Source organism: Stegastes partitus, unplaced genomic scaffold (assembly GCF_000690725.1).
Source record: "Stegastes partitus isolate 25-593 unplaced genomic scaffold, Stegastes_partitus-1.0.2 Scaffold129, whole genome shotgun sequence".
Classification (NCBI taxonomy): domain Eukaryota; kingdom Metazoa; phylum Chordata; class Actinopteri; family Pomacentridae; genus Stegastes; species Stegastes partitus.
In genome coordinates this window covers 541,400-568,900 of record NW_007577860.1, presented here as the reverse complement: position 1 = coordinate 568,900, position 27,501 = coordinate 541,400, and the positions used below count along the sequence as shown (strand labels likewise).

Below are 27,501 nucleotides of genomic sequence, written 5' to 3'. Positions count from 1 at the left end.
GAGGAGGTTAGAAGTCTGTAACAAGCATTATTTGAGGTCACACCAACACAAGAACATCCCAGCACTTGAACTGTGGCAGCGATGTGACTCCTATTAACCCCAGTAATCACACCCCCACACCTCCACACCTCCACACCTCCACACCCCCACACCTCCACACCCCAGCCTGATCAAGCTTCATACTTCATGTGGATGAAAAAACCCTCCAGTCCTAAAACAACACTGCAGTCAGTTTAACTCCAGAATTAAGACCTCTGATGTCACAACAGTTGGTTTTAGAAAACTGTCCCAAACAAGTCACTGAAGTTATGATTTTCTTTCCAACAAAAATGTGTCCATTAACTTTTTTTTAATTTTCTTTTGTCTTATTGAACTTGCTGCTGTACAAAAGCAAATACATGAAATATTGCAGATCAGTTGTGTGCCGTGTCTGCAGTATCAGGCTGAATGTAAAAGCAAAGCCCACCCTCAGTGTGTCCTCCTGGCTCGAGAAGTCTTCATAAAGCCCCCCGCTGAGCTCCGAGGAGTTCAGGAGCAACTCGTTGTCGGCCATGGCCAGGAGGACTTTGTTGATGTCCAGCAGGTAGTCAGAGGGACTCAGTGAAGCAGCGCTGCTACGCTCCACTGCAGACATCTCCTACAGAGGAGACGGAGGAAGCAACCATTAAGTCACATCCCAGCTAGACAGGAAGTTGGTTGGAGTTCTGTATGAATGTGCTGCAGTCACATGACTCACAAGAGCCAAAACAATGAAGAAGGTAAATAACAGGGACGTTAACATTTCTGAACATTCCTTCAATAGAACAAATAAAGTATTTAAAAAATGACTGAACGTAGTTAATATGAAATAGAGACTGATGTTAGACGTTAGACTGTAGCATGTGCTAAGGATGATAAAACATGAAATAGTATAATACACATACATTAATGCAGCTCAGGCAGATAAATGAAGAGACGTACGAGCCTCAGGCGGTCAAAGTAGTGACCTGGTTCATCACAAGTGTGAAACGTAGTGTCATAGATAGAAAGGTCTCAGAGAACCTGTGTCAGAGGACGAGGAGTTCACATCCCGACTCATCACTTTAAAGAGCACCCAGCGCTCTGTCAGAGGACTGGAAGAACTTCCTCCCTCAAAGCTCTCTGCTGCCTTCCAGCAGGTCGTGGAGAGGATGCGAGGCAGTTTCACAGAGTTCAACAGTTTGTCAAGCATCCTCCTCTTCACAACCAACTCCAAAGGCTCCAGAGAAGCATAAAGTCTGCCTTCCTAATCAGCTTTTGGTTTGATTTGCTCGAATGCTGCTGCCCCAGCAGACTGCAGCCAGAGGTACTGAGAGGCACAACTCACAGCAGGCTGGAGCTTCTTTAACAAGGAGAATCTGCTCTGTGGACATCAAAGTCTTTGTATCCCTCCATAATCTCCACCTCCTGTGTTTCTACATGTACAGTATATACGACTCCCTCACCTCGGCTTGAAGCTCTGCTGTCTGCTCTCTGAACGTGTGAGAAGACGACGAGTCCACAGAAGCTTCAGCCTGCCTGATCTGTAGCAGCCTCAGCTAGCAGGAGACAAACAAACACCAGTTCACCTGACTGCATTAGTGCTCAGAACACAACATGAAGGAGACTCTTCGAAGTTAAAAACAGCCACTTTCAGTATGAGCCAAGCAAAGAGAAGACAACACATTTCTCTGCATCTCACCCTGTGTGCAGAGTACTGGCTCTGCAGCCGGAGCAGCAGCAGCCTCAGCTCCTCCCTCTGACCCTCGTCTGAAGTTTGCTGCAGCACGTCTTCTCCTCTTCTCAGCAACTCCTCCACGCTGGCTTTCTCCTCATCCATCTGGTGCACAGACACACGGAACAAAAGGTCAAATGACGACTAAATCTGTCCCTTTTCTATTTAATGGACACCAAAAAGATCAACTCACACGCCAGAGTCCGACACTAGTTCTGCTATTTAGCTTAACAAGCCACAAGTTGCTCCTGCTACAGACACCTCTCAGGAAACACTGCTCAGAACACAGTGAGAGCTTCTGACTAGCACGCTGACCTTGCTTTGGATTGGTCTGATTTTTTCAGCCAGTGTGTTTAACGTCATAAACCTTGATAACACAGATTGAATTCCAGACTTGTTAAGCCTTGAAATGCCCAATCAAAGCTCGTATTATCAGGTGGCAGCTGTATATAGCCTGTGGCACGGCACAGTCCTCATTCAAAACCTCATAAAATCTCAGAAAGAGAATCACCGGGGTCAATATTCTTTATGTGTTCAAATTCCACTGGGAAGCTGCTATAAATGGCAAACCTTTGACCAGACAATGGACAGAGTGCCTCTTCCTGTGTGCAGCACATAGAGCCTGCTGTGTTCAGGCGCTTACTGCTGATGCTGCTTCTAATGGAAACCTTCACTAATATCACCGGGACTGTAATCATCAGTACGGCTGCTTCTAAAGTTTTAAACATGGAATGAAAACTGCTAAAAGTTGGGATAACCCAGTGCACCTTGTCATCATCCAGGATGTTTACTGGGTCCTGCTGCTGCTGCAGAGCCCTCAGTGTGTCCCGGAGCTCCGCCTGAAGGTCCTTCACCTCACTGGGGACTGCAGGCTCAGCAGGGTGAGTCTGACTCTCTGCTCGCATCTCCTGACTGTGAATGACCTGATTAGAAAGAACAAAAAACAAACCTCAGGCGCCTCAGTCAGAGCAGCTACAACAAATGTAATTATCTTGCTGTCTCCTCAAAGTGTTGGGCTGGATTTCCTTCAGCCAAACGGAGCCTCGCTGTCTCCTCTCTACAATCACTTGGCAGCTATTTCTACGTATATGCAGCTTTTCATTAAGATGCTGGAGCCCTGTCCCTGTGATAAGATATGATTGAATTGAATCTGGTGCTGGTGATGGTGTCCTGTACCCGCTGGGCCGGGTGCTGGTTCATCTCGACGCCACCTGACTCCAGACTGGTCATCATCTGTGTGCCACAAAGAAAACAAACACAGACACTCGTTAAAGAAACTATGAACTGCTTTCTCTATGTGACACTGAAGCCCTGAATCATCCACACGACTTATCAGAGCCACAAACTACAACAACAGAAAGAATGGTCAGACTTCCGACAGTCCTTGAATGCATCGTCTGTGACACGCCAATCTGTCGGAAAATTATAAAATTATCATCACTCAAAAATTCATCTTATTCACCATGTTTCAACTAAAAATTAGTCAGAAATAAAGCATTTGAACCAACAGGATTCTGTGAGAACCAACAACGGTGCAACCAGGAACCCGTTATTAGTAACTCAGCTGCAACCAACAGGCAGGTGACAAAAGTTCAGCTGAACTGCAGGCTGTGTTCATGCAGAGCAAACAGGAGACACGTAGCAGATAGTCTATCGTATGCACATCCACCATTTCATCTGGAGCAAATGGAAAACTGTGTGTGTTGACAAACAGTTTCCATAGCGACGCAGGACTTCATACTGCGATGAGAAGTGAGACCACAGTGAGTGAAGTCGTGACGGGATGTCACCAGGACACGGTTCCACCCAGAGCTCATTCCCCGTGACGGTGCTATCACATCTGTTTGACGTCTTGTGTTTTTGTACCTTTGCAGTTTTTATGTGTTGGGAGACTTTGTCAAAGTTGCAGTTGAGCTCGGCCAGTTTGGGCTCCACCACATCGCGACAGGCGGGCCCCCTGCTGGTCATCAGGATGATAGCCTGGTCCCTGACGTTGTCCACGCGCAGACCGATGTCCTCCAGCTCCTCCAGCATGCTCTGAGGACAAAGCACACAGTCGCTGTTCATCTATTTATCGCTTTATGCTTTCAGTCACTCTCTCAGACTGGATGGACGTGCAGCCTTGGGTCGGCCCGGAGAGCTTAGAACAGCATGTTCTGTTCAAGGTTAACGGGCCTGGGGAACAGCTGATATTCAGCGGAGACCTTCAGTTGTCATAGGGACAGGAAGGTAAGGGTTACGAACTTAATACAACTTCAAGATAAATTATCTGACACCATCAAAAAAGGTTCAGCTCCTCTTTTTTCCCTCGTGTTCCCATTCAGCCTCAGCCATACTCACACAAAGCTCTCCCGCCTCCACCCAACCAGCTCCCACTCTCTTCTGATTCCATTTGTTGATGCTGAAGACGGCAATCTTTATTGAGAGGTATACAACAATACCCAACCCAACAGCACACAAACATGTGTGCTTTTGAAAAGTCCCACCTTAACCAGGCACAAAGGTTTCTCCCTCCAGAGTGCACAACGTAATCCTTTGGTGTGGAAACACATTCAGATCTCTCCACAGCACAGGTAGCAGCAGGGGTAATCCTTGGATGGATTTTAGCAGAAAGCATTACCTTGCCAGAGGCAGTGATTTCCGTAAAGCGCACTATTATTTGATACTTCTAAGCCTGTCGTCGTATGAGCTCTGCCAATTCTTACATATTTTTAGACTTAACAGTGAAAGAAAAAGGCCTGAACCAGTGACGTTCTAATGAAGCCCAGAGGTGTCCTCTGTGAGCCCGCCGTATGATATCCACACATTCTGCTCACACTCATCTCTCATTACCTTCAGCACCTTCTCCTTCTCTGCGGGGGCCAGTCGCTCGGCCTCGTCCAGGTGGATCTGGGTCTGATACAGCCAGGTGCTGATGTGAGCCAAGTTCTCGTCAAAAATGTCGACTTCGTTCTGGTGACTCTGCACACGCACAGAAAACAAAGGCGCAATGGTTTGTTTAAGGAAAGCAAAACACAGCTGCTGTTTAGGGTCTTCCTGTGTTTCCCTGTTTGCTCATGAAGCCATCAGGTCCATAAGCCTCTCATCATCTTTGTTCAAATAGCAAATAAACGTATCTGAGGAGGCGTTTTGTTTGTGTTGTTGTGGATCTGAAGTTGTTTTTCCTCTCTGTACTACGATCCCTGAGCTACAGCATATTAAGGAAAAGTTTTATTTGGGTTGAAACCTTTCAAAGAAACAACCTTGGAAGGAGGAACACATCTAAACCACAAGAAACTTGTTTTAAACTCAGACCTGACGATGAAACAATCCAGCACACTGAATACGTACTAAAACAGCAGATTTAAAGTCACGGCTCAGAACTGAAATATATTCATTTACTTGACAGCAGCTTTCGTTCCTGGACAACCTGTGGCAGGTAACGCAGACGTACATGTCTATAAAACCTGGAGCAGGCGGGAGACCAGCAGAACATAAAACAAAGAACACAGCAGTGCGTATTGATTTGGACCCATTGTCTGCAGTGTTTCCACCCACCAGAACAGCACTGAGCCAGTCCTCGGTCCAGGTGCGGACCCGGCCCCAGGCTTCATTAAGGCCACAGAGTTTGTCCTCCAGCTGAGGCTCGCTTCCCTCCACCAGGGTCTGCAGGCCAGCGCTGGTCTCCATCAGGCCGGACAGCTCCACCTTCCGACGCTCCGACTCCTTCAGCAGGTTCTGATTGACCGACACGCACGCAGAGCACAATATATTTACCAGGGACATGTAATGGCCTCCATGTTTCAGTGGTTTACTGCCGTGTCCTCTGGCTCGGGGTTCAGATTGATCTCACACACGGCTGGGCATAAAATATGAGACATGACTTATAGGCAACAAGAGCCAGATAACAGCCTGCCTCCATACCCCAAAGCCTAGAATAAAAGTAAATATTCAACTCCAAGAAAAGGACATTTAAAAACACTGTCAAACTGTCCCACTGCGCCATCTACTGGCAACAGACAGAAGCGCTGCTCAGATGTTGCTCAAGTCACAAACTGAATAATGTTTGATGAGGAAAAAGTCTCTCTGTGTAAAACGTGTGTGATCACACGACGGAAAGACAAACCTCCAGTTCTATTGCTGCTTCCCATGTTGTTCTTTCATTCCTTTAATTTAGAATATGTGCTCCACTCACATTAGCCCACGCGATTTCAGCCTCAATGTCAGCGGGCATGTCTCCACAGCCGTTCTTCTGCTGCAGCTGAGCCTCGTTGGTGCTCAGCCAGTCCTGCAGAGCAGAACTCTCCTTCAGGAACGCCTGAGACAGAGACAAAGCCTTTTCCAGGTCCTGTTTGCCCTCTGTTACCTGTGAAGAGATTGGAAACAAAGGTGTGTTAAACAGGCCTCAGAGCTATACTACCTACAATCCAACAGGAGCTGGATTTGGGATAACAAGAAGTATTCATACGCTTTTATAAAAATCCCCAAACACGTTACCTGTGCCCCCAGGTCATTGTAGAGCAGTTTGAGAGCAGTAAGCTGTTCATCCATGGCCTTGGGGTTCTCAGTCTGCTGTTTCTGCACAATCTGCCGACCAGTTTTTATCACCGTCTCCACCTCCAGCTTCACCTCACTCAGCAACTTGTACAATTTCTAGACAGCAAAAAGACACGAAACCTGGAGCTGAGTGGGTCAAACGGACTTTGTGTGTTTGTCACAACAGAAACAGGCAGCTCGGTCGGCCGAAGCCTCTGTTTATGGATCATGGAGTTACTTCTAATGCATACGAGCTACAACAACGAGCTGCAGGTAAACACTTTGGACAGACTGTAGAGGTTCTCACCATGCAGCCGCTGAGGTGGGACTGGATCTTTTCTGGTTCTACGTCCTTAACATCCAGGATGTGCAGCTCAGCCTTGGCACCATCCAGAACCCTCTTACAGTCTAACATGCGCTGTTCGAAGTTAGCAGGTTTCTGGAACAGCTGGTACTTTGTGGAGATCTCCCTCAGTTTCCTCTGCAGTGCACAGTGCAGAAGGACAGCAGGGTTACAGGGTTCTGGTACAGCTCAGATAACGCTCCACCTCTCTGATAGCAGTGTCAGAAATGTTCTCATTGTTCAAGATGTGAAAAACAATGTCTAAGCATCAGAAGCAACTTCAAGTAAGTAAAATCTTATGAGAGCATGAGAAGAGTTCTGGTACCATTCATTAGCATTCTGACTCAAACACTTCCTGTTCAGGCTCTACATGCATAAGAACAGCCGGCGTGTTGCTTCATTCACGTTATATGATCATGTGGTGCCCATAGCAGCAACAGAATCCAGTTCCTGGCACTGGCCAGTAGGGGTCAGTGTTACCTGCAGCTGGTCCAGCATGGTGCCACCTCGCCCTGCTTTGCCATCAGTGGTGGGAGGAGGCAAGTTGGCCACATTCCTTCTCCTCATCTCCTCCACTGTCACTTCATGGGCTGCGATCTCTGCCCCGATAGCCTGAAGGGAAAAGCGAAGACCTGAGCACACTGTTCAATCTGCATCAGATCAGGCTCAATGGGAGTTTTCTACACCCAACCTTACATCAAAATCTTCTACATATAACAGAGCTTTAAGATTTAAAAGAGTCTTTCAACCTTTAAAATGAATGGATGTAAGTTTGAGAGGTTGCTGAGCTGTGTGTGAGGACTATGAAGGGATCTGACAGGTTACACGGCTGGAGGAGTGTTGTTCAGTTAGACATGCACTCAGTCGCTGCACATGAACACTGGCTGAAGTCATGAACCGTGACACAAGTCTCTGTCACGGCGGCCCAGTGCTAGTTAACCACACAACGCTGTCAGCCACACAAACGCCACCAAACAGCCACCTATCCACCGCAATCACAATCCAAACACGACCAGAAACAATCACAAGACTATTCATGTGACAGAATTAACTTCCATGTGAACATTTCCATGGTTCTTTGTTCCTGCTTGTAGAGCGACCGCTCACTGCTGCATTAACCCTGTTCAGGACCTTCATGGTGCCAGACGTAGAAGGTCTGTCGGGGTCCACTGGACCCAAGAAAGAATACGTGCAAATTATCTGTTGGTGTTCATGATAGACTTTTATACGATGTTAAATACATGTTCTGATACGCTGACGTGTTGTTGGTTCCAAATGCATGACTCACGTCCCTCTTTTTATACATTTGTGACTGGATGACCCGACACTAGATGTAAAACCTTCTTCTATGTCGGATATCAAGGCTGTCGGATTGTCCAGACGGAGGTCCAGATACGAGGAGGGCTTGATGCTGGAAGGCTCATTAGTTGTTCATTATTGTTCATAGTTGTTATAATAACTAGTGTGTTGTTAGAACACGACGCATCGCTGGACTTCAGTCTAACTGACCAGCTTGTGCACGTTCCCACTACTTCCACCCCGGGGCAGCGCTCTGACGGGGTGGAAGTGTCCAGAACACACAGGCAGTACTTGGCTGCTGATGCTAGTTTAGTTAGCGCTCACACTTCTGTTTCCTCCATCGGTGGCGGCGGGGGAGTGGCAGATACGCTCCACCGTTACCATCCATGTTTACTTCCATAAACACTGAGCACGCTCGCTGCGTGTGACGTCGTCGTGTCCTCTTCTGCGCATGCGGGACACTTTTGGCTCGTATGAAGTTCACACAGCAGATCACATACAAGTCGCATTGAACTGGAAACGTGAAGGAAGTCACAAAGAAATCCTCATTGAGCATCAAGTCCTGCAGTGTGAACGTAGCCAATCTGTGGGATTGTTCAGTCAGATAATACGCCGTCATCCTGATTGGTGACATTAAATGTCATGTCGGAGTCACAATCCAAGGCTGTCGCTATGTTAAGGCTGTTTTTATGGGTTCTGTTGGTTTTTCCTAAAAACCTGTTGGACAGCAGGTTCTGGATTGTTGAGGGTCGATTATTGGGTCACGACTGTATTTAAAAAAAATCTTCAAAAATAAAAACCGATCCCCGTCACCTGAACCAAATGGCCTGGGGTCCAAAAGAGCCCCAAAGTCCTGAACAGGGTTAAACACAGCAAGGAGCTGCAGCCTCATACAGTCAAACATGTGTCGCCTCACTCAGTGTTCAGGGCGGCTTGGTATCAGGATGATCCTCACAGCTGATGTCAATGACAGGGATGTGTTCATTCAGCGTGCTGCTGCGGTCGCAGCTATTAGCAACCGCTGTAGTTTATTAATGACTTCAGCTACAGTGATTATTAAGTGTTCAGTGATAAAACCTGCATGTTGACAGATTACTGATGCTTATTGTCACACACTGATGAAAAAAATACATTCATTCAACGTTTTTGTTGTGAAAACTCTCATTTAACAACGTAATCTGCATAAAATGACAGAACCAGTACTTCTGTATGTGTTGGTAATAATTAGATGTACTTTTGTTTAAGTTGTTTTTTTGGCCTTTGTGCCTTTATGGATCATTTAGTCAGAGAGAGACAGGACAGTGTGGAGAAGAAGAGGGAGGACATGTGGGAACGGGTCATGAGCGGGATTCGAGCTCATGACCTCCACATGGGGTCTGTAGCCCTGCACCTGGGACACCAGCTCAACCAGGTGAGCTGTAGCGGCGCCCAATAATTAGATCTACTTTCAGAAAAACATCGACAGCATTAACTTGAACTTGTGAAACTGCATTTTATGAGTTTTTTTATGTTAAAACAAAGTACAGTTCTCAGTGATGTTTTGCACTGGACATGAAGATTCATGAGTTATTTCTGTTGTTTTATTTGTGTTTTTGTCAAATAAAACAGAAAAACTCTGTTAAATTACCGGTTTCAGATCGATTAGACTCGATGTAACTGTATTGATCCCTTTGGTACCTCAGGGAAACTGTTGTTGTTGTTTTCTTACAGTCGGGGATAGACACACGCTACACGCTACACGCTACACGCTACACGTGACCTGCTTCATGTTTATTCGAGCGTTCATTTCAGAATTTCTACGTTTTTATGCAGCATTCAGACAGAAACTGTACAAAGTGAAGCTTACGTCTGTTTGATGCTGCGTACTGTCCATGATGTCTACAAATGTGTGACTACTGCTTATTGAGCCCCAGGTGGAGGGAGGGCCTTCAGACCTGGACCTTGTTTGTGAAGCCTTCTGAGTGTGAATGCGTGTCGGTGTCGGTGTGCTGTACCTGCGCCTCCTGAGGCAGCTGGAAGGCGTCGATGCGATCAGTGAGGTAGGAGGTGAGTGTGTGGTCCAGCTGGTTCAGAGACTCCTGCAGCGTTTGGAGCGACTGTTCGTTCTCCTTCAGCGTCTGCAGCTGCTGCTCGAGGCTGATCTGCCGGTTCACTGCCTGGGTGAGGACACACAGCCAGCGTGCACAGTGTAATGCAACCGCTAGTCTCCTCTGATCATGTGTCAGTAGTTAGAAAAACCTGAATGCAACAGCTGATCGACGTACGGCTGCACTCAGGAGTGAAAGCAGCCACCTTAACCGCTTTTGTTTCTGTTGCACTTAATTAGATGTGACAATAAATAAGGCACGTTATAATGATACCAGAATATATGCGGTACAGGAGGAGAACACAGTGTGTTAACACGTACACAGCGCTAAATGTTATCACAACAACTGATGAGCATTTTCTCTGTGCAGCCTGCAGATGCATAAGACGGAGAAAGTTTGCAGAGGATAACATTAAATACATGATGACAGTAAAAGCACCTGCTCAGGTACAAAGAAAACCAAGCATAGCTTCCATCTTCTTCCACAATAACAAACAAAAAAACATGAACACATGCACAAGGACACAGGTCCTGACCTGGTGGGTGAGCTGCTCGTGGCGACAGTTGAAGGCCTCTAGTTTCTCACTAATGAGTTCATCTAGTATGCCTCCGTCTATCAGCGTCTGACCCAGCTCTCGGATTTGCGTCCGGTTGTCCCCGGGGTGGCGAAGTACACTCTCCAAAGACTTGAAGTGAAAGAAGAGATGGAGAAAATGATAAAAGTCTCAGCAAAGAATCAGAAGAAGTGAAAGTCCCAGATAACAATAAAACAATCCTCTAGAGAAGCTCCAGGAAAAGGTGAAGAAAGCTGCTGTGGAGCGCCAAAAATCTGCCACAAAACTAGAAGAGCCCAATAAAACCCTGAAAAGCATAAAAAAACCAGAGAGAGAAAATGAAATCGAGTAAATAAGAAACAAGGTGTGTGTGTGTGACTGAGAAAGAAGCAAGAAGCTGAGCAGACAGATGGAGAGCAGACGCTGAACGGCTTCGCTGGGTGTGTCACGTAGAAGCAAAGTGAAACAAGATGATAACCCAACGAGAAATGAGAGATGAGTGAGAGAGTGAGCTTGTCGAGTGACGGCACTTCAAACAGTCATTGTTTATGGAGGGTCATTAAATGTGCTTTTTGTTGCCAGAGGTGATGGACAGAGAGAGCGACAGCCTCCGTCCAGAGGGCTGAGGCTGGCTGGGAACACTGGGAGGACGGGGAGGGCAGAGAGCAGGATGCAGAGGGACGAGGAGGAGAGAGGAAGAGAGAGACTTGTTGGGGGAGAGAGGGAAGAAAGAGGCGATAAGGACACGGATGAGGGGGAGGAAAGCGTTGTCTTCAAGGGTCTTCAGTTTTCTTCATCCCGATGCGATGCTACAGAAGCAGCTCTGTGATTAGAGCGACTCTGACAATCGCGCTGCAGGCCGTCTACAGATATAGCAGCAGAGCAGGACCAAGCAGGAGGAGTTTAGAAGACAAATCAAAGACAAATGAGCTTGGTAACGTATCCTTACGTATGGTTTATGGAACGTAGCTGTTTAACATCCACCCAAACATTAAACCTGAATGTGTGGATGATGGTGGGGTCACGCTACACCTCTGATGCTTCTGAGTTCATGTAAAATGGGCACATCGTCACAGAAATAAGTAAAGTTCAGTTCAAGTTATTCAAAGACAGACAGCTATTCTAATTACATGACTGTTTGTAATTCACATATCCATGAAGTAACCTGTTTAAAAGCAGTGACTACGGAAAATAATTCCTTGTTCACGTCCTGCTGATGTGTGCCCTCAGCTACGGAAAAGGAATACGGTCATTTAATAAATAGTTTTCTAGTCATTCTGACATAAACTTGTGTCTGGAAATGACATAAATAGACGTATAATGTTAGGAGTCACGATTCTCGTCTTGTTTTCTGACTTCTTGTTTGATAATTAAATAAGCAGCTGTCCAGCCAACAGCTACCATCCCCTCAGAGGTCAGAACTTCACGCCCAAAACCCAAATGACTCAGAAATGTACTATCTGGAACCAAACTGGAAGAAGAAGTTATTTGAGCAAAGGGATCCAGTCAGAAGAATCAACCTGATCAGCTCCAGCTTCACACCTGACTGCCATGAACACGTCGTCAAAACAGAACCTAGTCTTAGTTAGCAGCTGTCTGCCTGCGCCTGGCCGTGACTGGACCTAACCGGACCTGACTGACCGTTTAAAATGTGCAGTTGAACCTTTACAGGTCTTAACTGAATGAAGATGGGCTAGTGGCACCAGTAACCCTCTGGACCTTGTTCTGCTCCTGCCCATCTCTGTGGGCTCATTTCTCACTGCAGCATAAACTCCATGAACCTCTACGGAAACAGAACCAGCACAGCAGAACCAGAGGGGACTGAAACATGTCTTTTGTGCAGAATAAGAAAGCATAATGTCAGAATTTTTTTTTAAAGAAAACAACTAAAGTTTAATTATTTATTATTTTACAAAAAGCTGCAAAAAGTTAAAAAAACAAAAAATCAAGTCAACATTTACAACATTTTTCCAAACACCAACAAAATCTGGTGACGGCGCGCTGCTGGTTTGTTGGTTTGTTGTTTGACAAATGAGACTGCAGAATAAACGTTTGATGAAATGTGAAGATTTAAAGCTTAGATGTGATCACGCCGCATCATGCATGATTCATTTAGAGGCCTTCAGACAGTCAGAAGACCTGACCACGCTTCCTGGCTCTGGTTCAGGGGGTTCAGAGGGTTCAGAGGGTTCAGGGGGTTCAGAGGGTTCAGAGGGTTCAGGGGGTTCTCAGTTCTCAGAACGTCAACACTGCCTTTAAGAAAAATAGAATTTTAAAAAAGTGAGAGACAGAAGTGTGTGTGTGTGTGTGTGTGTGTGTGTGTGTGTGTGTGTGTGTGTGTGTGTGTGTGTGTGTACCTCCAAAGCCTCGTTCATGGCCTCAGGGCTCTCTGGTAGGCTCTCAGTAGCTTGGACCTTCTCCTCCAGAGTGCTGAGCCAGCTCTGCTCCAGGTCCAGGTACTGAAGCAGCTCCATCCAACAGGACCAGACCTCCTGCAGAACCCCGACACAAACACCATCACATTGACAAGGGAAGGAGAAACGTTCATGATGATGCTGTGACATGACGGCCTTTCACTACAAGGAAACTGGGTCCTCATGCTGAGGGCAGAGAGGAGGCGCTGACCAACAGAGTTCAGGATCAGCATCAGCCCAGCTGGCTGACGTGTCCGGCCTTTACCCTGTGGAGTCTGAGGATGAGAGCCACAAACAGCCTCTAACTGTGACTAACTAACGCTCACAGATTAGCTCTGAAACCACCACGACTCCCTTCAAGCTTCTCTTGTTCTTTGCATGAAAATGAACAAAAGAGAAGCAGAGAAACGACACATCGCATAAACCCAGTCTGTCTAATACTGAGCCGAGAGAGCTGAAAGCTGACGGACAAACTGGGCCACTCATGCATAAAACGGTGAATAAACTTTAACAGAAAGGCTTTTCACTCAGAGCTAAGGGAAGTGCAGCACAGAGGCAAAGTGCTGCTGCTTTTCATCTAAAACTACAAACTGGGAAGCTCAATAAAAGCCCAGGCAGCCATGACTGACACTACCTGGAGAACAGGTAAACAGCTAGACGGCTAGACGGCTCGTAAAGCAAATGAAACAAATCCACAGAGAGACTTCTCATTCAGAAGCAACACTACCTCCAGGGTGTGACACTTGCTCTTCAGGCGGTCGCAGAGCTTGTGGTAGTTGGCTAGCACCCCGTCCAGCTCGGAGGTCAGCTCGTGTCCGCTGCCTCCACCAGGGGGAGATGTTCGGGACACCAGCATGTTGATGCTGTCTTTCAGGATCTTCACCTTCACCTCTTTCTGCAGCACATCCTCTTTAGCCCGCTAACACAAAGACAGCACGCAGCATGAAGAGAGATTGACCAGAATTCACCAAAGCTTCCAAGTAAAAACAGCTGCGATTGGAACACATCCCACCTTCATCTCCTCCAGCGATGCTTCCAACTCCTCTGGACTCTTGTACTCAAAGTCCCTCATGAGAAACTCCTCGTCAACTTGGGTCATCCACTCCTGCATCTCCGTCAGATCCTTCCTCAGATTCACCTGCTTCTCCTGACTCTCAGCCAAACGCTCCTGACGGCTCAGAAGCTGGAAGGAAACAGACGCCATCAGGTCTTCTAAAGACACCACAACACATTGAGGAAGACCACGTTGTGTTGCTTCGTATTACACGTATCCCAGAACACAGAGCTGATTTACAGTCAGAGCAGAATGTGAGACTTCAGCACAAGACCAGTCAGCTGCACACTGAAGCATTCATGTGGTTCCTAAAGCAGAACGTTTGGAGAACACGCTGGAGGACAAAGAAATCCCACAGACACACAAAACAAAACGAAATGCTGTCAGAAAACAATAACTAAGTCAAATATACAAAGCACACACAGCAAACTGTTCCTCACCTGTTTGCTGAGTGTGGTCCACCTGCTCTGGCACCTATCCAGCTCATCCTGCCCCCATCTGGCCAGTCCTGGGACTGCAGCTCCCTGCACTGCGCTCACATTCTCTGCCATCTGCTTCAACGAACCTTCCACCAGCTCCATCTCATTAACATACTCCTGGCAATCACAAAACAAAGGACATATTTAGGAAAACATCTGAGCAAGTCAGACCAAGGACCAGGACCAGGACCAGGACCAGGACCAGTAGTAAGTTACCGTTTCATGATCACTACAGTGTCTGCTGGATGTGCTCATTTGTCTGAACGCTCACCTTGCAATGATTAAGCTCTTCCTGTAGATTGTCTGCTTTAGCCAACCGTGTGGCATCCCGAGACAACAGCTCCTGTACCGCATCCAACTTACGCTCCACCTGCTCCAGACGCACCTGAACACAGGTAACAGCGAACCACTTCAGCTGAATGAAGTACATACAGAGAAGCTCCACAGGGAGCTGCTTCCTATACGAACAGGTGCAGGTACTCTACCTGGTTGTCCTTCATGCTGCCCTGAATGCACTGCAGCGTGCCCAGCTCCTCACGGGCCCTGGCAGAGAGCTGACTCCATTTTTGTAGTTCTGCAGGATCGGAGGCTTGCTGGGTTTGCTCAATCTCTAGACACAGGCCCTGGGATGAACAACAGATCATGTTTAAAGTGATATATGCAGCTGTGTGAGTAAAAAACCTGTTAAACTGTTAACCTTAGGAACTCTCAACACTGTCTATGTCCAGACTACAGTAAAACAAACCAAGCTCACCGGTGAGACCTTCATGTTGTCCCTAATCCCTTGGAAACATGTCAGCTCTACATACTCTAGATATTGTCCTACGAACACGTGCATCCTGTCTCCTCTGTGAACACGCTGCCTGCAGCTGAGCCCGGTGCTGGGTCAGTGTTTGTGTTTCTACAGAATGTGGTGCACGCCGTTTACTTTTTGCAAATTCGTGTAGAATGAAGTGATTTTGATTAAATGTCATGATTTCAAGCTTCGATCTGGTTTTGGACAGAACTGCACGCCACACATGATGAGTTCAGGGACCACCGGACAGCTGAAAGCACAGCGGTTCTGTTTATCTGACTGTGGCTCAGGGCAACAGTCTGACTGTAGATCAGCAGATTGTGGGATTAATCGAGTTTTACTGGAGACAAATAATCAACTCCTCTATTATCAGAGTCATTGCTGCTAACAGCTCACCGTTGCTTAAGCTGAAATGTGAATCCGTTTAAACAGGAAGAAGCCAAACTGAGCCAGTAGAATAAGTATCCCCGCCTCTCGTTAGGCTAAGTGCTAATTGAGCCCAGAGATGCTGTCGTGGTATCGTATGTTGTGGTTGTCGGGCTGACTGACAGGTTCAGCGGCTCCACGCCGAGCCGTTCAGAGGTCCGTGCTGCGTGCATGGGCGCGCTGCCCAGAATGTGCCACATCCCGCCCCCTCCCCGGCACCGAGCCCTATCTGCCATGATAACAAGAGCGCAGACTGAGCCGCCGCATTCCAGCGAAGGATGGAGGAGGAGGCAAACACACACAGTAACACAGCGAAGCACAACAACACACATACGACAGAACTGCATGCACACACTCAGTCCCTCTCACACAAAGGTCGAACACAGCGCAGAGGGAAGTGAGCGGCCGATAAAGAGCCCTATTGTGTTCAGAGAAACTGCAGACACAGATTAACACTCACGTCGATATACTGTACATACAAGCACACAGACACAAACAAAGGAACTGCTGGGAATGAAATCTGACAACCAAGAGACTGCAGCAGACACACAACAGGTGTGTGAACGAAGGAGACAACTCTCCTGGAGATCTGAAATCTATCTCAGGAAGGCTAATAACAGAATTAACTTTCAACAAACACCCCACAAAAGTACGCCACGATCAGAACGACATCAAAATGCTGAACAGTAAATCAAATCAATCTAAAGAGCCTCTGCAGCCATAAAAACAAATCACCTGACTGAAGTGTGACAACATCAGGACTCTGTGGTTCTACTTGCTTGGTGTAACCGGACCATGGCGCTTATGTTCTGGACTAATCATCTGTCTGTCAGGTAGCAGGATGTGTATATTCAGATGAATCTGATGTGAGGTGTTGTTACTCACCTGTGCCCGCTCCACTGCGCCCTCTGCTGTAGGTGTGTCTACTATGCCTTCTCTCAGAGCGGCCAGCTTGGCCTCCAAGTCCTCCATCGGACTCTCTACCACCCGGGCGGCTTCCAGACTCGCCGAGGCTGGAACAGGACAAAGATGAAGGGAGGTTGTGGGGAAACAGAGGAGAAAAGACAGCATGCAGTCTGAAGGTCAGGTACTACAACTTCTGCTTAATCATCAGGTTCTCGACCACTAGGGGGCAGTGCGCTGGTTAATGCTGAAGTTTTCTATCCTGTGAGAGGGTTCCAGATGTTTGACAGCATCTTTCTCAGAATAAGTTTAACTGTGCTATTCCCATCTCTTTGTTTTTTATCAGTATATCATTTTACAGCTGTTGTGCCGTCAGTGAAAAGGTCCAGAAGCTGCACAGCACCAGCTTCTCACAACTTCAGACTTCTTCAAACATTTCCTTTTGCTTTCTTCTGCCGCTGCTCCTCTCCACCGTGTCTGTCAGTCTGTTAATCACCAGGTGATTTAATGCCTACATAACGGGCTGTGTTTACACACAGAGAGCAGAGATGGAGCTGCAGGCCGGGTGGGGCTGGTGACGGAGAGGCCAGCTCTCTACCAGAAACACAATGGTTTTCTTTGGCTTTCATCCAAATCCTCAGAGTCATAAAAGCCCAAGAGGTACAGCAACACACACACACACACACATACACACACACACACACACACACACACACACCTATGGTCAGGAGGGCACAGTTAACGTCTCCCTTCACACACTCTTTTTCTGGCCCAGAGCAGTGCACGTAAATTCCAGAGGTAAAACGGTGACTGGTTTTAGGACCGCTCCAGGTCCAAGTCACGTCCTCAGGTGGAGCTGGCTCAGAGGGATGATGTCGCTCACACGTCCACTCGTGCATCCGTGAGCTTTTGGAGGCCATATAAGGCCATCATCTATTAGCTGTGGCTGGCCAAGGATTCATATAAAACCTGATGTCACCGCCCATGTGGAACTAAGCTCTGCTGATCTGAGCTATCACTCTCTGAGTCTCCTTATAAACCTGAGAGCTTCACAACAAGAGGAGAGAGAAGCAGGCCTTTATTTTACAGGGAGGCTTAAATCTCTGGAGTTACAGGATGCCAGGTCCCTTGAAGAGCACACGGTGCCGTTATTACCGATTAACCTACACGGTGTCGGAGGTGATTTCTTCTGCTCTGATTTAACACGCTATGCTGACATAGTGACCATGAATCACCTTCATTGACTTGTTGTTCTCTGCTCTGTAGCTGCTGCAGTGTGGAGGCATGATGTGCAGATACCACCACCAGGTTGTCCTTTAGCGAGGGCATGGCTCCCAGCGAGCCTGCCTCCACAGACAGCTGCTCCAGCCGTGGACTGAAGGCACTGACTTCAAACAGTCGGGACTAGAGAACACAGAGAAAGGACAAATTTATGAATGTATTTGGAATAACTGGCAAGTGTACTGTTTTGGATGACTCCTAAAGCAGACAGTTGTCCATGGATAGTGCAGGAAAGCTACCATTTGCTGCTGTTTTCTATGCAGACAGAAAGAGAAGGCTCCTGACTAAAGATGTGGACGTTTCACTGAGTAACAGAATAGACCAGCAGCAGCCTCTGTGATTACCGCTTCTCTGGAATATTTCACTGACTTCTGTTATTTTAATGAAGCAGAAGGATGGAAACATTTGCTTTTCAAATTGCTTGTAATCTATTTTCTGCCATTGAGCACATTCACTTTGCTTAAAAGCATCTTGTGCTCCACAGCGTGGGAAAGTCCACGCCCTGCATCGGGGAGTCAGCTGACAGGTCTGGAAGCTGCTGGATGGAGTCGTGCTTCACACTGACAGGCTTTCCCTCCTTGCTCAAAGTAAATTAGCCTCAAATTGAAAAATCTTTGCTCCACATCTCAAGACACACCAGACAGAGTTTTATCCATCTTACTCTGTGTACTGAACACTGGCTTTGCAGGCACATGAACACCTCTAACTGTACTTACTACGCTCCTGTTAGCCCACGTTTGTCTTGATCTATGACTTTGTTCTCTGCTGTAAGATCTGAAACACTTACAATGAACTGCAGCTCCATGAGCCCATGTTTGCTAAAAGTGGTCCAAGATGAAATCGGACTGAAGTGACCAGACGTAAATCTTACTTGACATTCTCCTCGTAGGTTACCGAGTTCCACTTCGCTGCACGTTTCGACAGGCGAGGTCGAGTCCAGCCATCGGTCCTGTTCCTCCAAAACCCGGTTCACGTCTGCAAGTTCTTCAGAAACGGCTCTGACCCGGCTCTGAGTGTAAACCCGGTCACGGGCCGCCTGCAGCTCCCTTGCACAGACGTCCCACTCAGTCTGGACCAGGTCTGTGTTTGCCCTCATCAGGTCTGGACTCACACCCTCTATAGAAAGACACAGAGTCACCGGCTCGCTTCAGATGCATTTAACTAATTAAGTAGATATTAAAGGTGCTAAATACAACATTTTGTGTTTCACTGGATTTGGCTGGAGTGCCAGTATGTCAGGAAAAAACGGCGTGTGTCAGGCACACCTCCAGCCAGAGCAGGTGTGCACACCGCCAACAAGAACAAAACGCAGCCACAACAAACACGGTAAGAATATATAGCAAGTACTGGAAGGGGCTGTTGTGTCAGCTCATGTACTGTTGGTAAAGAAACACCTGGAGCAGCAGGTGAAGTGTGTAACGTGTGGAAACAGACACACCTGGAGCAAAGGAGGAGCAGAGGAGAGATGCAAAGAAGCAGCGAAGGCTCTCACACTGAGCTGCAGTGAGTCACGTAAATTAGGTAAATAACAGAATAAAATTACATTTTATTCATTTGTGTACTTTTTAAAATCTTTCTTGGGGGCACCAGCTGAAGGCTCCAGATCGTACTTTCACTGTGACAGTGCAGAGCGGGTGGGTCACGCTGTCACTCTTTACAAAGCACGGAGGCAACACTTCAGAGGAAGGGACAAACATGCAGCAACGTGCAGCGCCGCGCAGCGACACGCAGCGACATGAAGCGACATGCAGCGACATGAAGCGACACGCAGCGACACGCAGCGCCGCGCAGCGACATGAAGCGACACGCAGCGACGCGCAGCGACACGCAGCGACACGCAGCGACATGAAGCGACACGCAGCGACGCGCGGCGACGTGCAGCGACATGCAGCGACATGCACACAGAGCCAGACCAGATACCACAACACAAAACAGAGAATCTTACAACACACACGTCATCCTCTGATGAGGACATCATCACCACATTGTCTTCACACACTGAACAGATGTTTGCTGCTATGCTATTGCAATATCTATGTATATATCTTGCATTGCATCTTTAAGCAGAATTCTACATCATGCAGTCTGAGAACATCCCAGCATGTGTTTTAAGAGCAGCCCCCAGTGAGGTAGACAGATAGACACAGATATAACGGATGGGAGAACAGCAAATATGAGGGAATAAAACAAGTTGAGCTGAGTGGAAAGTTTGGTGTTTAACAAATCTACACTAAGTTAGCAGCGCTGTGCTGCTTCCCCCCACCGCCTCCAGAACAGTGTAAGCACATAAAAACCTTGAGTGCCTTCTCATTTCATTGAGCAGCTATATGAAATCAGCAACGCTGCAGGCTGACAGATTTTTACTAGTCCGTCCACAAACACACACAAACACACGTTCAGATTACTGGCATCTAAAACCGAACGACAATAAAAAATTGTAGGCTTGTAAATGCACAGAAAATACCAAGCAGCTGCAGAAAACTAATGAAATCTTACAAGACAAAGAGTGGAACAGGGAAGTGGAGGACGTCTGTGTGTGTGAGTGCTCATGAGCTGTGCAGACAGGCTCTTCACACACTTGAGAAACATGTTTGACAAAACCTGGATGATTTGTTTACAGTAATTATTTGGCGTAGCGAGCTTCATAGTCTGCTTCATACCTCTCTCGAGCTGGTCCATCAGGCTGCGTCCCTCCTGGATCACCTGACTAACTGTGGCTTCCTTTGGAATGAGTTCTGACTCCAGAACCTGAAGTGCAACACATGTTTTAGGTGAGGATTTCAAAACACATCCTTTATGATGTTAAACTGCTTGCTTTCCACAGCACCACATGCAGCTTTACCTTCAGAGTCTCCTGCAGGTCTGAGGTGTCAGGTGTAGTCTCAGGATGAGTGGAGGCCAGTGCCTGAGCCGACATCTTCCATGTTTTCATCCAGTTCAGCAGGTCGGAAAGCTTATTCTCAAACCTGGATAACACAGAACACAGTGTGTGTATCGGTGTGTGTTTGAGAGGCTTTTTGTTGTTTTATTTTTACTCTTTTCTGGTGAGTTCTCACATTCTTCTGACTTCTGCATCCGTCTCCACCAGGCGTTTCTTCGGGGGAGCAGGTGGAGCCAACTCCTGGTCAACAGCTGAAGCAGCCGCGGCCATGTCAACCGTATCCACGACGATGTGTTCTTCCACCTGAGTCATCCCGGCGTCCGTCACAGCCTCCATTACCTGAGCAGTGAGTCAGAGCATCAGAACTCTACCATAGCAGACACGTGACAACAAAGAGACTGAAGAGCGTTTTCTTCTCTAGCTACAGATGAGCACGGTGACGTGAACCCAACAGGTCACGGCTGCAGTTTGACAGTTTGGACGTTCAAGCATTTCTCGAAGTCGTTCCTACTTTTAGGCTGCTGTTTTTCTTACGTCTTATCTTTAGTAAACCAGCGGACCTTCATCAGCGCTACGTTCGTCCTGACAACTGCATCGACCAAAACAATGAATCCTCTCTGTCACCCCAGTCCTTTGTTAATTAAACCAAATCATCTTTGAAGCACCGCTTGCTGCTTGAGGTATTTGGGGAGCTAGCCTGCATTTCATCTTCTTCCAGGTGAAAACAGAGGAGTGTGGCTTTAAAGCTAAAAACACAGCTTCTCCAATACGGGCTACAGCTGGTCTGGTCTCAACCAAGCTGAACCGCACTCTTACATCAACAGCCAGCAACACAGACAGGAGACATGAGGAGAGAGAGGACGGGGCAACAGGGCAAAAACCACGTCATGCTGCACATTAGTGCAGTAATAACTGCACCTAAACACATCAGTGTCTGATGCATCCCGTGACACACACCTGGAAGGAGGAATCCTCCAGCCTCTGCACCAGGTTGTCCCATCGATGGGCCAGCTCCTCGGTGTCTGCCTCGATCTTGGCTCCTGCCTCAGCGCTCTGCAGCAGCACCATCACATCCTGTCCTGCATCAGACAGCTGGTCCAGGGTTCTCCTCTTCTTCTCCATGTCTTCCTTTAAAATCTAAAACAAAAAGAGTGAATGACAACAAATCAGAAACAGAAACATGAATAAATTAAAGAAGTTAGTGAGAGGAGTTCAAGCTCTCTGAAGGCCTGGACATGTTCTGGTCCTGGCCCATTTGTACTCACTCACTTCTTTAAAGTCTTTTCTGGAGTAAAGCAAAGTTAAAATGGCAAAAATATGAAAAAGAAAAAAGTGAAGTTGAATTTCTTTGACTATTTATTTTACAGTATTAATGTTAAAAATGGAGTCAGCTTGTGGAGCGTGTTTTCAAAGTGCCCACAGGCGTTAGCAGTGCTGGATAAACGATGACTCTACATCACAGATGATTCACTACAACCACTACAGAGCAGCTGTTTCACACTATGCACATGAACTCTAGCAGAGATGAGGCCACGCTGAATGCATCCTCCTTATCTTACATCCCAGTGTTGAGCCTCGGTTGGTTTTATATGATTAGTTCAAGGAGCGTCAGAATGCTGGACATCCGTTAACTCTTTCAGCTTTTTCTCGCTCTGCTGAAGGACAGATGAAGGACAGCGTGCCTTTGGACAGCTCGCCGTGGGTTTTGGGCTTCAGGGGGTTTGTTTGGAGTCAGAATGCTGCTGCGGTGACATTCACCACGTCAGCGACCAACAGTTACAACACACTACATTTCAGAGCAAACGCAGCCCCTCTACTTACTGCTAATCGGCGCACATTGGTGTTCATTTCACTGGAATCTTTAAAGCTGCTCGTCTGTACTTCGCTCAAGGCCTCCTCTTTTTCAGCCAGCCACGCTTTAAACACACTCTGTAGAAGAGGCGAGAACACAGGTTTCAGTTCAGCTAGCCAGTCAACAACACAAACACAAGTTAACACCTAAAATCAAAGACATGGTGTTCCCGTGCTACTACAGAAGAACTACAGGATGAGGATTTGAGTTCCTGCTAAAGAACGATTCACCTGAACCCTCCATGTCTTACCAAACTGATTGATTTAGAAAGTGTGAGTGACATTGTGACTTTTTTGCACATTTTAATCTAGTTTTGAGTCCTTCAGTCGTGGATTATTCATCACAATTGGCCGTTTACTGAGAAGGAGGGAACATAAAGTGTACCTCGTAGAACATGTGACTGCACTGTGTGAGGCTAAAGATCTCACCTGGTCCGATATCAGCTGCTGCCAAACCATAAAGACTTCCTGTAGTTTGTGCCACCTTTCCTCTGTCCAGCGGCACACAGCTGCCCAGCGTTCACCAAGAGACTGAATGACAATCAAGACAAAACTGAAATGAAGCAGCAGCTCTGTGGGAACGATCTTTCTACCTTCAGCTTCACATACAGGCACACAATCCAAACACAGTAAGATGGTAGCAGCAGCACAGCACAGAGCAACAGACACTGTAAAGCACCACAACATCTGTATACGCACACATCTGGTCAACACAGAAGGTACACAGGACTAATCAGAGATAACTGCACACAGCAATAGGAGTCAAATCACACTCCTCGTGTTTATGTAGCTTTATTTCTATTATCACTTGGCAGATTGAAGACCTTTCTCTTCTAGAATAAATGTTGTGATGCTCAGTGAGCTGTGACAAAGTGATCCTGATCCTGTCGTGTCATTCTGAGTCAGAGACAGGCCACATGAAGAACAACTGCCTGTTTTAAGGTCATATTTTGTAGTTTCAGCTTTCATTCATCCTCATGCTTTGCTCACTAAGGAGACCTGTGTCTGGATTTGCTGGTCAGATAGGACTGGTACCGATCTTTGACGTGTCCACAGAACTAATCGCAGGCGCTCACAGTTTCCTACATGATGGATGCTGTGATGTCAGAGCTTCACGTTACTCTGCTCAGCGCTACGAGACCACATACGTTGTGAACTGGTGCTATATACATTAAATGAAGTCGAACTGATTTGAATGCATTGGAGGAAAAAATCAGCAAAACAAATTCAAAGCTGGTCAAATTACTTGTAATTGCTCCTCCAGGGCAGCGGTGGCGCTCTCGCCGCTGTTCTCATCCACCACCACCACCATGTGAGTCAGAGAGTTGACCTTCACCTGCTCCGCCTCCAAGTCGTTCTGGAGTTCCTGTGCAGAACAAGGGAACAGCATTGGTCACATATTAACCTGTCAGCCGGGACGGAGCCCGACTCGTCAAAGTTCTGATCAAACACGTGACACAGTAATCACAAGACGGGTCTGTTTAGGACAAGAGCAGCGCAATGAGACAGTGGCAGCTACATGAATTCATAAGAACATGTTATAAATGTGAGAAGCAGGGACACGTGGTGTTTATCACATCCTGTCTGCAGCAGGTCGACTCTCACTGGATTCATGCAAGACAAGCACTTAAATGTGAAACGGTATTTACTTTGTGCTGTTCTATCTTTTCTTTGTACACTTCAAGGTCTTTAGCTGCAGGTTCTATCTCTATCCTTCTGATTCGCTCCTCCGTCTGCGTCAGCCAATCAGACAGCTGCTGTAACTGCTGTTGCTGAAGATCCATCAGTACTTCGTGGAGCCTGGAGCAGGAGAAAACAAGGACAGGAAGACAGTAAGGCAGCCGCACAGAGGTAGGAAGGACACGGGAGCCATCAGTGTAATAAACTTTAACATAAAACAGCCTGTTTGGTTGGTTTTTAACTGCTGCAACACTGAAGTGACTCACAGCGCTGTGCACAGACTGCAGTCAGTGAGTCACACACAGTTTAAATCAGGGTCAACAAACGCTGTAGCGAACACCATGAATACGAGTTATGAACAATTGTGCTGTTGTGTGTGTGTAAAGCATCATAAAGCTTGATGACGCAGACCGAGGCTTGGTCTCGTTAGGCCTTGAAACACTGAAGGCTTATCAGGTGTCACCTTCGAGTAACTTGCAGCCTTGTACATTCTTCACAGGAAACAAACAAACATGTGAGCTCAGCCGTAGTGCTGAGAGAGGAGCCACTTCCACAGTTTGCAGCTAATGATGTGAAGGCGCTGCACGCTACGCTGTCCGTAAAAATGTTAAAGCCCAAATTTCTCCTAAAAAACAAAATGGCTCTCAGTTGTTTCTGACATAAACCAACACGTGATATTTGCAGATTAAAAACAGAAAACAACAAAAGCATCTCAACACCTCTACAGGACTGAAGGAGGAGTGGAGGTGTGAGCATCTACCTGGCCTGGCGGTCCATGCTGGCCACTCGGAGGTTCTCCCAGCGGGAGTTGAGGAGGCTCATCTGCTCCCGGATTTCCTCTTCTTCTTCTTCTGTCAGGTTGCCCTGGGCGATCAGCTGGTTTCCCGCTTGCAGCACATTACCCACACTGCTCTGATGCGCCGTCAGCTCCATCATAAAGGCCTGAGAAACCACACAACAAACACTGCCATTATTAGACTGTGAAACGGTTTCATTTTGGTCTTTCAGACAAGTTGTCACCTGGAAACAAAACAGTCCTTGGAAAAAAGACAGGCCTGCAAAGAAACCTACGACACCATTCCAGTGCATAACCACATAGCTGGAAAATATGAGCATCTTGATCCAGATGAGTACTCACTAACCTGAGGCTCCATGCTAGCAGCTAGCCGCCACATGCTAATTCTGCCTGAAGCCGCTATGACAGCCTGCACATAACCGGTCATCATCTCTGCCTCATTGTATTTGCAAATGCATCCCTGCATTGTTCAGACAAGGCTGTGAGCACAAACCGACGCCTGTCAAGTGGCAAACTGAGTTCAATTATAAACGGAAGAGCAAGAAAGAAACACAAGAGCAAACAGTGTTTGGTTTGGTTGCTTCTTAACACAGAAACGCTGCTTTAATTCCACTCGAGCAACAGAAGGAAGCCCAGTGAACTGAGTTATTGTCTGTTTCCATGAGTCCCTGGATGAGTAAGCATTTGACTGCACTTCTGAGCACTTTGTTTCTGATGAGGTCTTTGCTGGCAAGACTGGAGTAAGTAGGAGAACAACAAGGCTGAAAACAAACTGGACTGATGTTTCAGACCTCCTGAAGAGCCTGGCTGTTAAAGCGGCTTTGGGTCTTGTTGCTCTACGTCTCACTACCAGCTTTCTGCTTTGACCTGGATTCCAGACATTCAACTTCAAAATATTCACATTTCAGCCAAGGGAATCCAGCCAAAGCCCCTTCACACACATGCACAGACACAAACCTTAGAACTATGCCTTGTCAAACAAGCCAGTAAGCTCTGGGCCGGGGCACCGTGCAGCGCCGTGCGCCACTGTTCTCAGCAGAATTCCTGGCATTCCCAACATGTACAGAGCATGTACGGCTGATTGTGGGACGCCTCTATCCGTCACGGTGACAGTTTAAAGAAAAAATAATAACAAGGTGTGTGAGTCAATAGCATGCGTGGCATTTTAATGTCCTGAAGCCCAAAGCCTGCCAGAGAGAGCATGTCTTAGAAAATAATAATGACAAACAATAAATAAATCATCTGAATGACAGCACGTAGAAGAGCCACAACACAAGAACCAACAGAGTTCACTTTCCTGCATTCCTAGTGCGACGTGCTGGTTTCTGTCTGAAGTTTAAAATTGTGATATGTGATCAAAATCACTTTATTCTACATGTGTCACTCAAAACTTTGGCAAAAACAAACCAGAACAGATTTTACAGAAAGAACAACAAGAAAAACTGAACCGGGCTGAACTGCAGGCTGTGTCTACGGAGAGCCCGACCAGACAAGTACGGAAACTATTTACACACCTAAGTGGTGAAACATCTCTACTATGTGGAGTCATCATCTCCTCCTGATGCTGGTAACACCTGTGGGCACCTGGGAAAAGTTCTACTTATTGTTTCCAGCTTCTTCTTTTTTCTTGTGAAATGAGTGATGAAAATAATTCAGCTCAGTTTGTTTCCTTTTTATGACAGACGGCATTCTGATGCTGCCACTTACAGACATGGCTGTGCTGCTCCCATAGAGGTACAAGACTCTACATTGCAATGAAATGAGCCCACAGCCAGTAAAAATGTGACAGGAGCAAACAAACACCCAGAAGATGCTTGAGAAGGTTCAACATGTGACCATTTGTCTTAAAACTGTCGTCTCAATACGACGCCTCTTTACGATCTGGATGATATCAGGTTTTTGTGCTTTACAGTTCAGGAATCAAAGATGCCTCATACCTTAAAAAACCTTGGCCTGGAAACAAGATCAGAAGACTAATGAGCTGTATCGCCGCCTGCTGCTTTGTCTGCGGCCTGAAGCCCATCTGCACGTTTGCTCTCACCTCATGTGTATGAAACTGTTCTTTGACTTCTTCCACATCGTCCGACACCTCATCCTGAATCTGCAGGGCATCTTCAGCCGACAGCAGCCAAGTCAGAACCTCCTCCAGCGTGGTCTGGTAGCTGTCAAGGTCCACCTCCAGCAGGCTGCCCTCCAGCTCCCCCTCCGTCTCGGTCAGGGTGCTGGGGGTCTCAGGACGGGGGCTGCTGCCTGCCTCCTCCATCTGCACATTCTGAGGCAAGCAATGAAGGCAAGGTTGGCTCGTTAAACACCAACAGGCAGAATGGAACAAGAGGGATAGAGTCTTTCTTTTAATCAGTATAAAGGAAAAAGGGAAACAGGGTTTTGTTTTCACTGCTGTGTCACTTCAC

The 27,501-nt window shown here is 47.0% G+C and overlaps 1 protein-coding gene across 1 annotated transcript in view; it reads right to left on the bottom strand.

Moving 5' to 3' along the window:
• The window catches only part of utrn (utrophin), a 221,798-nt gene that overhangs the window by 167,223 nt on the left and 27,074 nt on the right, over positions 1-27,501 (bottom strand). Inside the window, 33 exon segments of the mRNA XM_008278665.1 lie at positions 467-637; positions 1,464-1,556; positions 1,700-1,837; positions 2,500-2,655; positions 2,909-2,965; positions 3,599-3,769; positions 4,565-4,693; positions 5,270-5,449; positions 5,907-6,077; positions 6,209-6,364; positions 6,555-6,728; positions 7,071-7,202; positions 9,884-10,045; positions 10,512-10,661; positions 12,887-13,021; positions 13,671-13,862; positions 13,956-14,126; positions 14,438-14,593; positions 14,748-14,861; positions 14,962-15,099; positions 16,584-16,711; positions 17,837-18,005; positions 18,754-18,998; positions 20,543-20,630; positions 20,725-20,848; positions 20,939-21,102; positions 21,721-21,900; positions 22,585-22,692; positions 23,044-23,145; positions 23,861-23,980; positions 24,264-24,414; positions 25,055-25,236; positions 27,132-27,362. Of these exon segments, the coding sequence (XP_008276887.1) occupies positions 467-637; positions 1,464-1,556; positions 1,700-1,837; positions 2,500-2,655; positions 2,909-2,965; positions 3,599-3,769; positions 4,565-4,693; positions 5,270-5,449; positions 5,907-6,077; positions 6,209-6,364; positions 6,555-6,728; positions 7,071-7,202; positions 9,884-10,045; positions 10,512-10,661; positions 12,887-13,021; positions 13,671-13,862; positions 13,956-14,126; positions 14,438-14,593; positions 14,748-14,861; positions 14,962-15,099; positions 16,584-16,711; positions 17,837-18,005; positions 18,754-18,998; positions 20,543-20,630; positions 20,725-20,848; positions 20,939-21,102; positions 21,721-21,900; positions 22,585-22,692; positions 23,044-23,145; positions 23,861-23,980; positions 24,264-24,414; positions 25,055-25,236; positions 27,132-27,362 (4,938 nt within the window).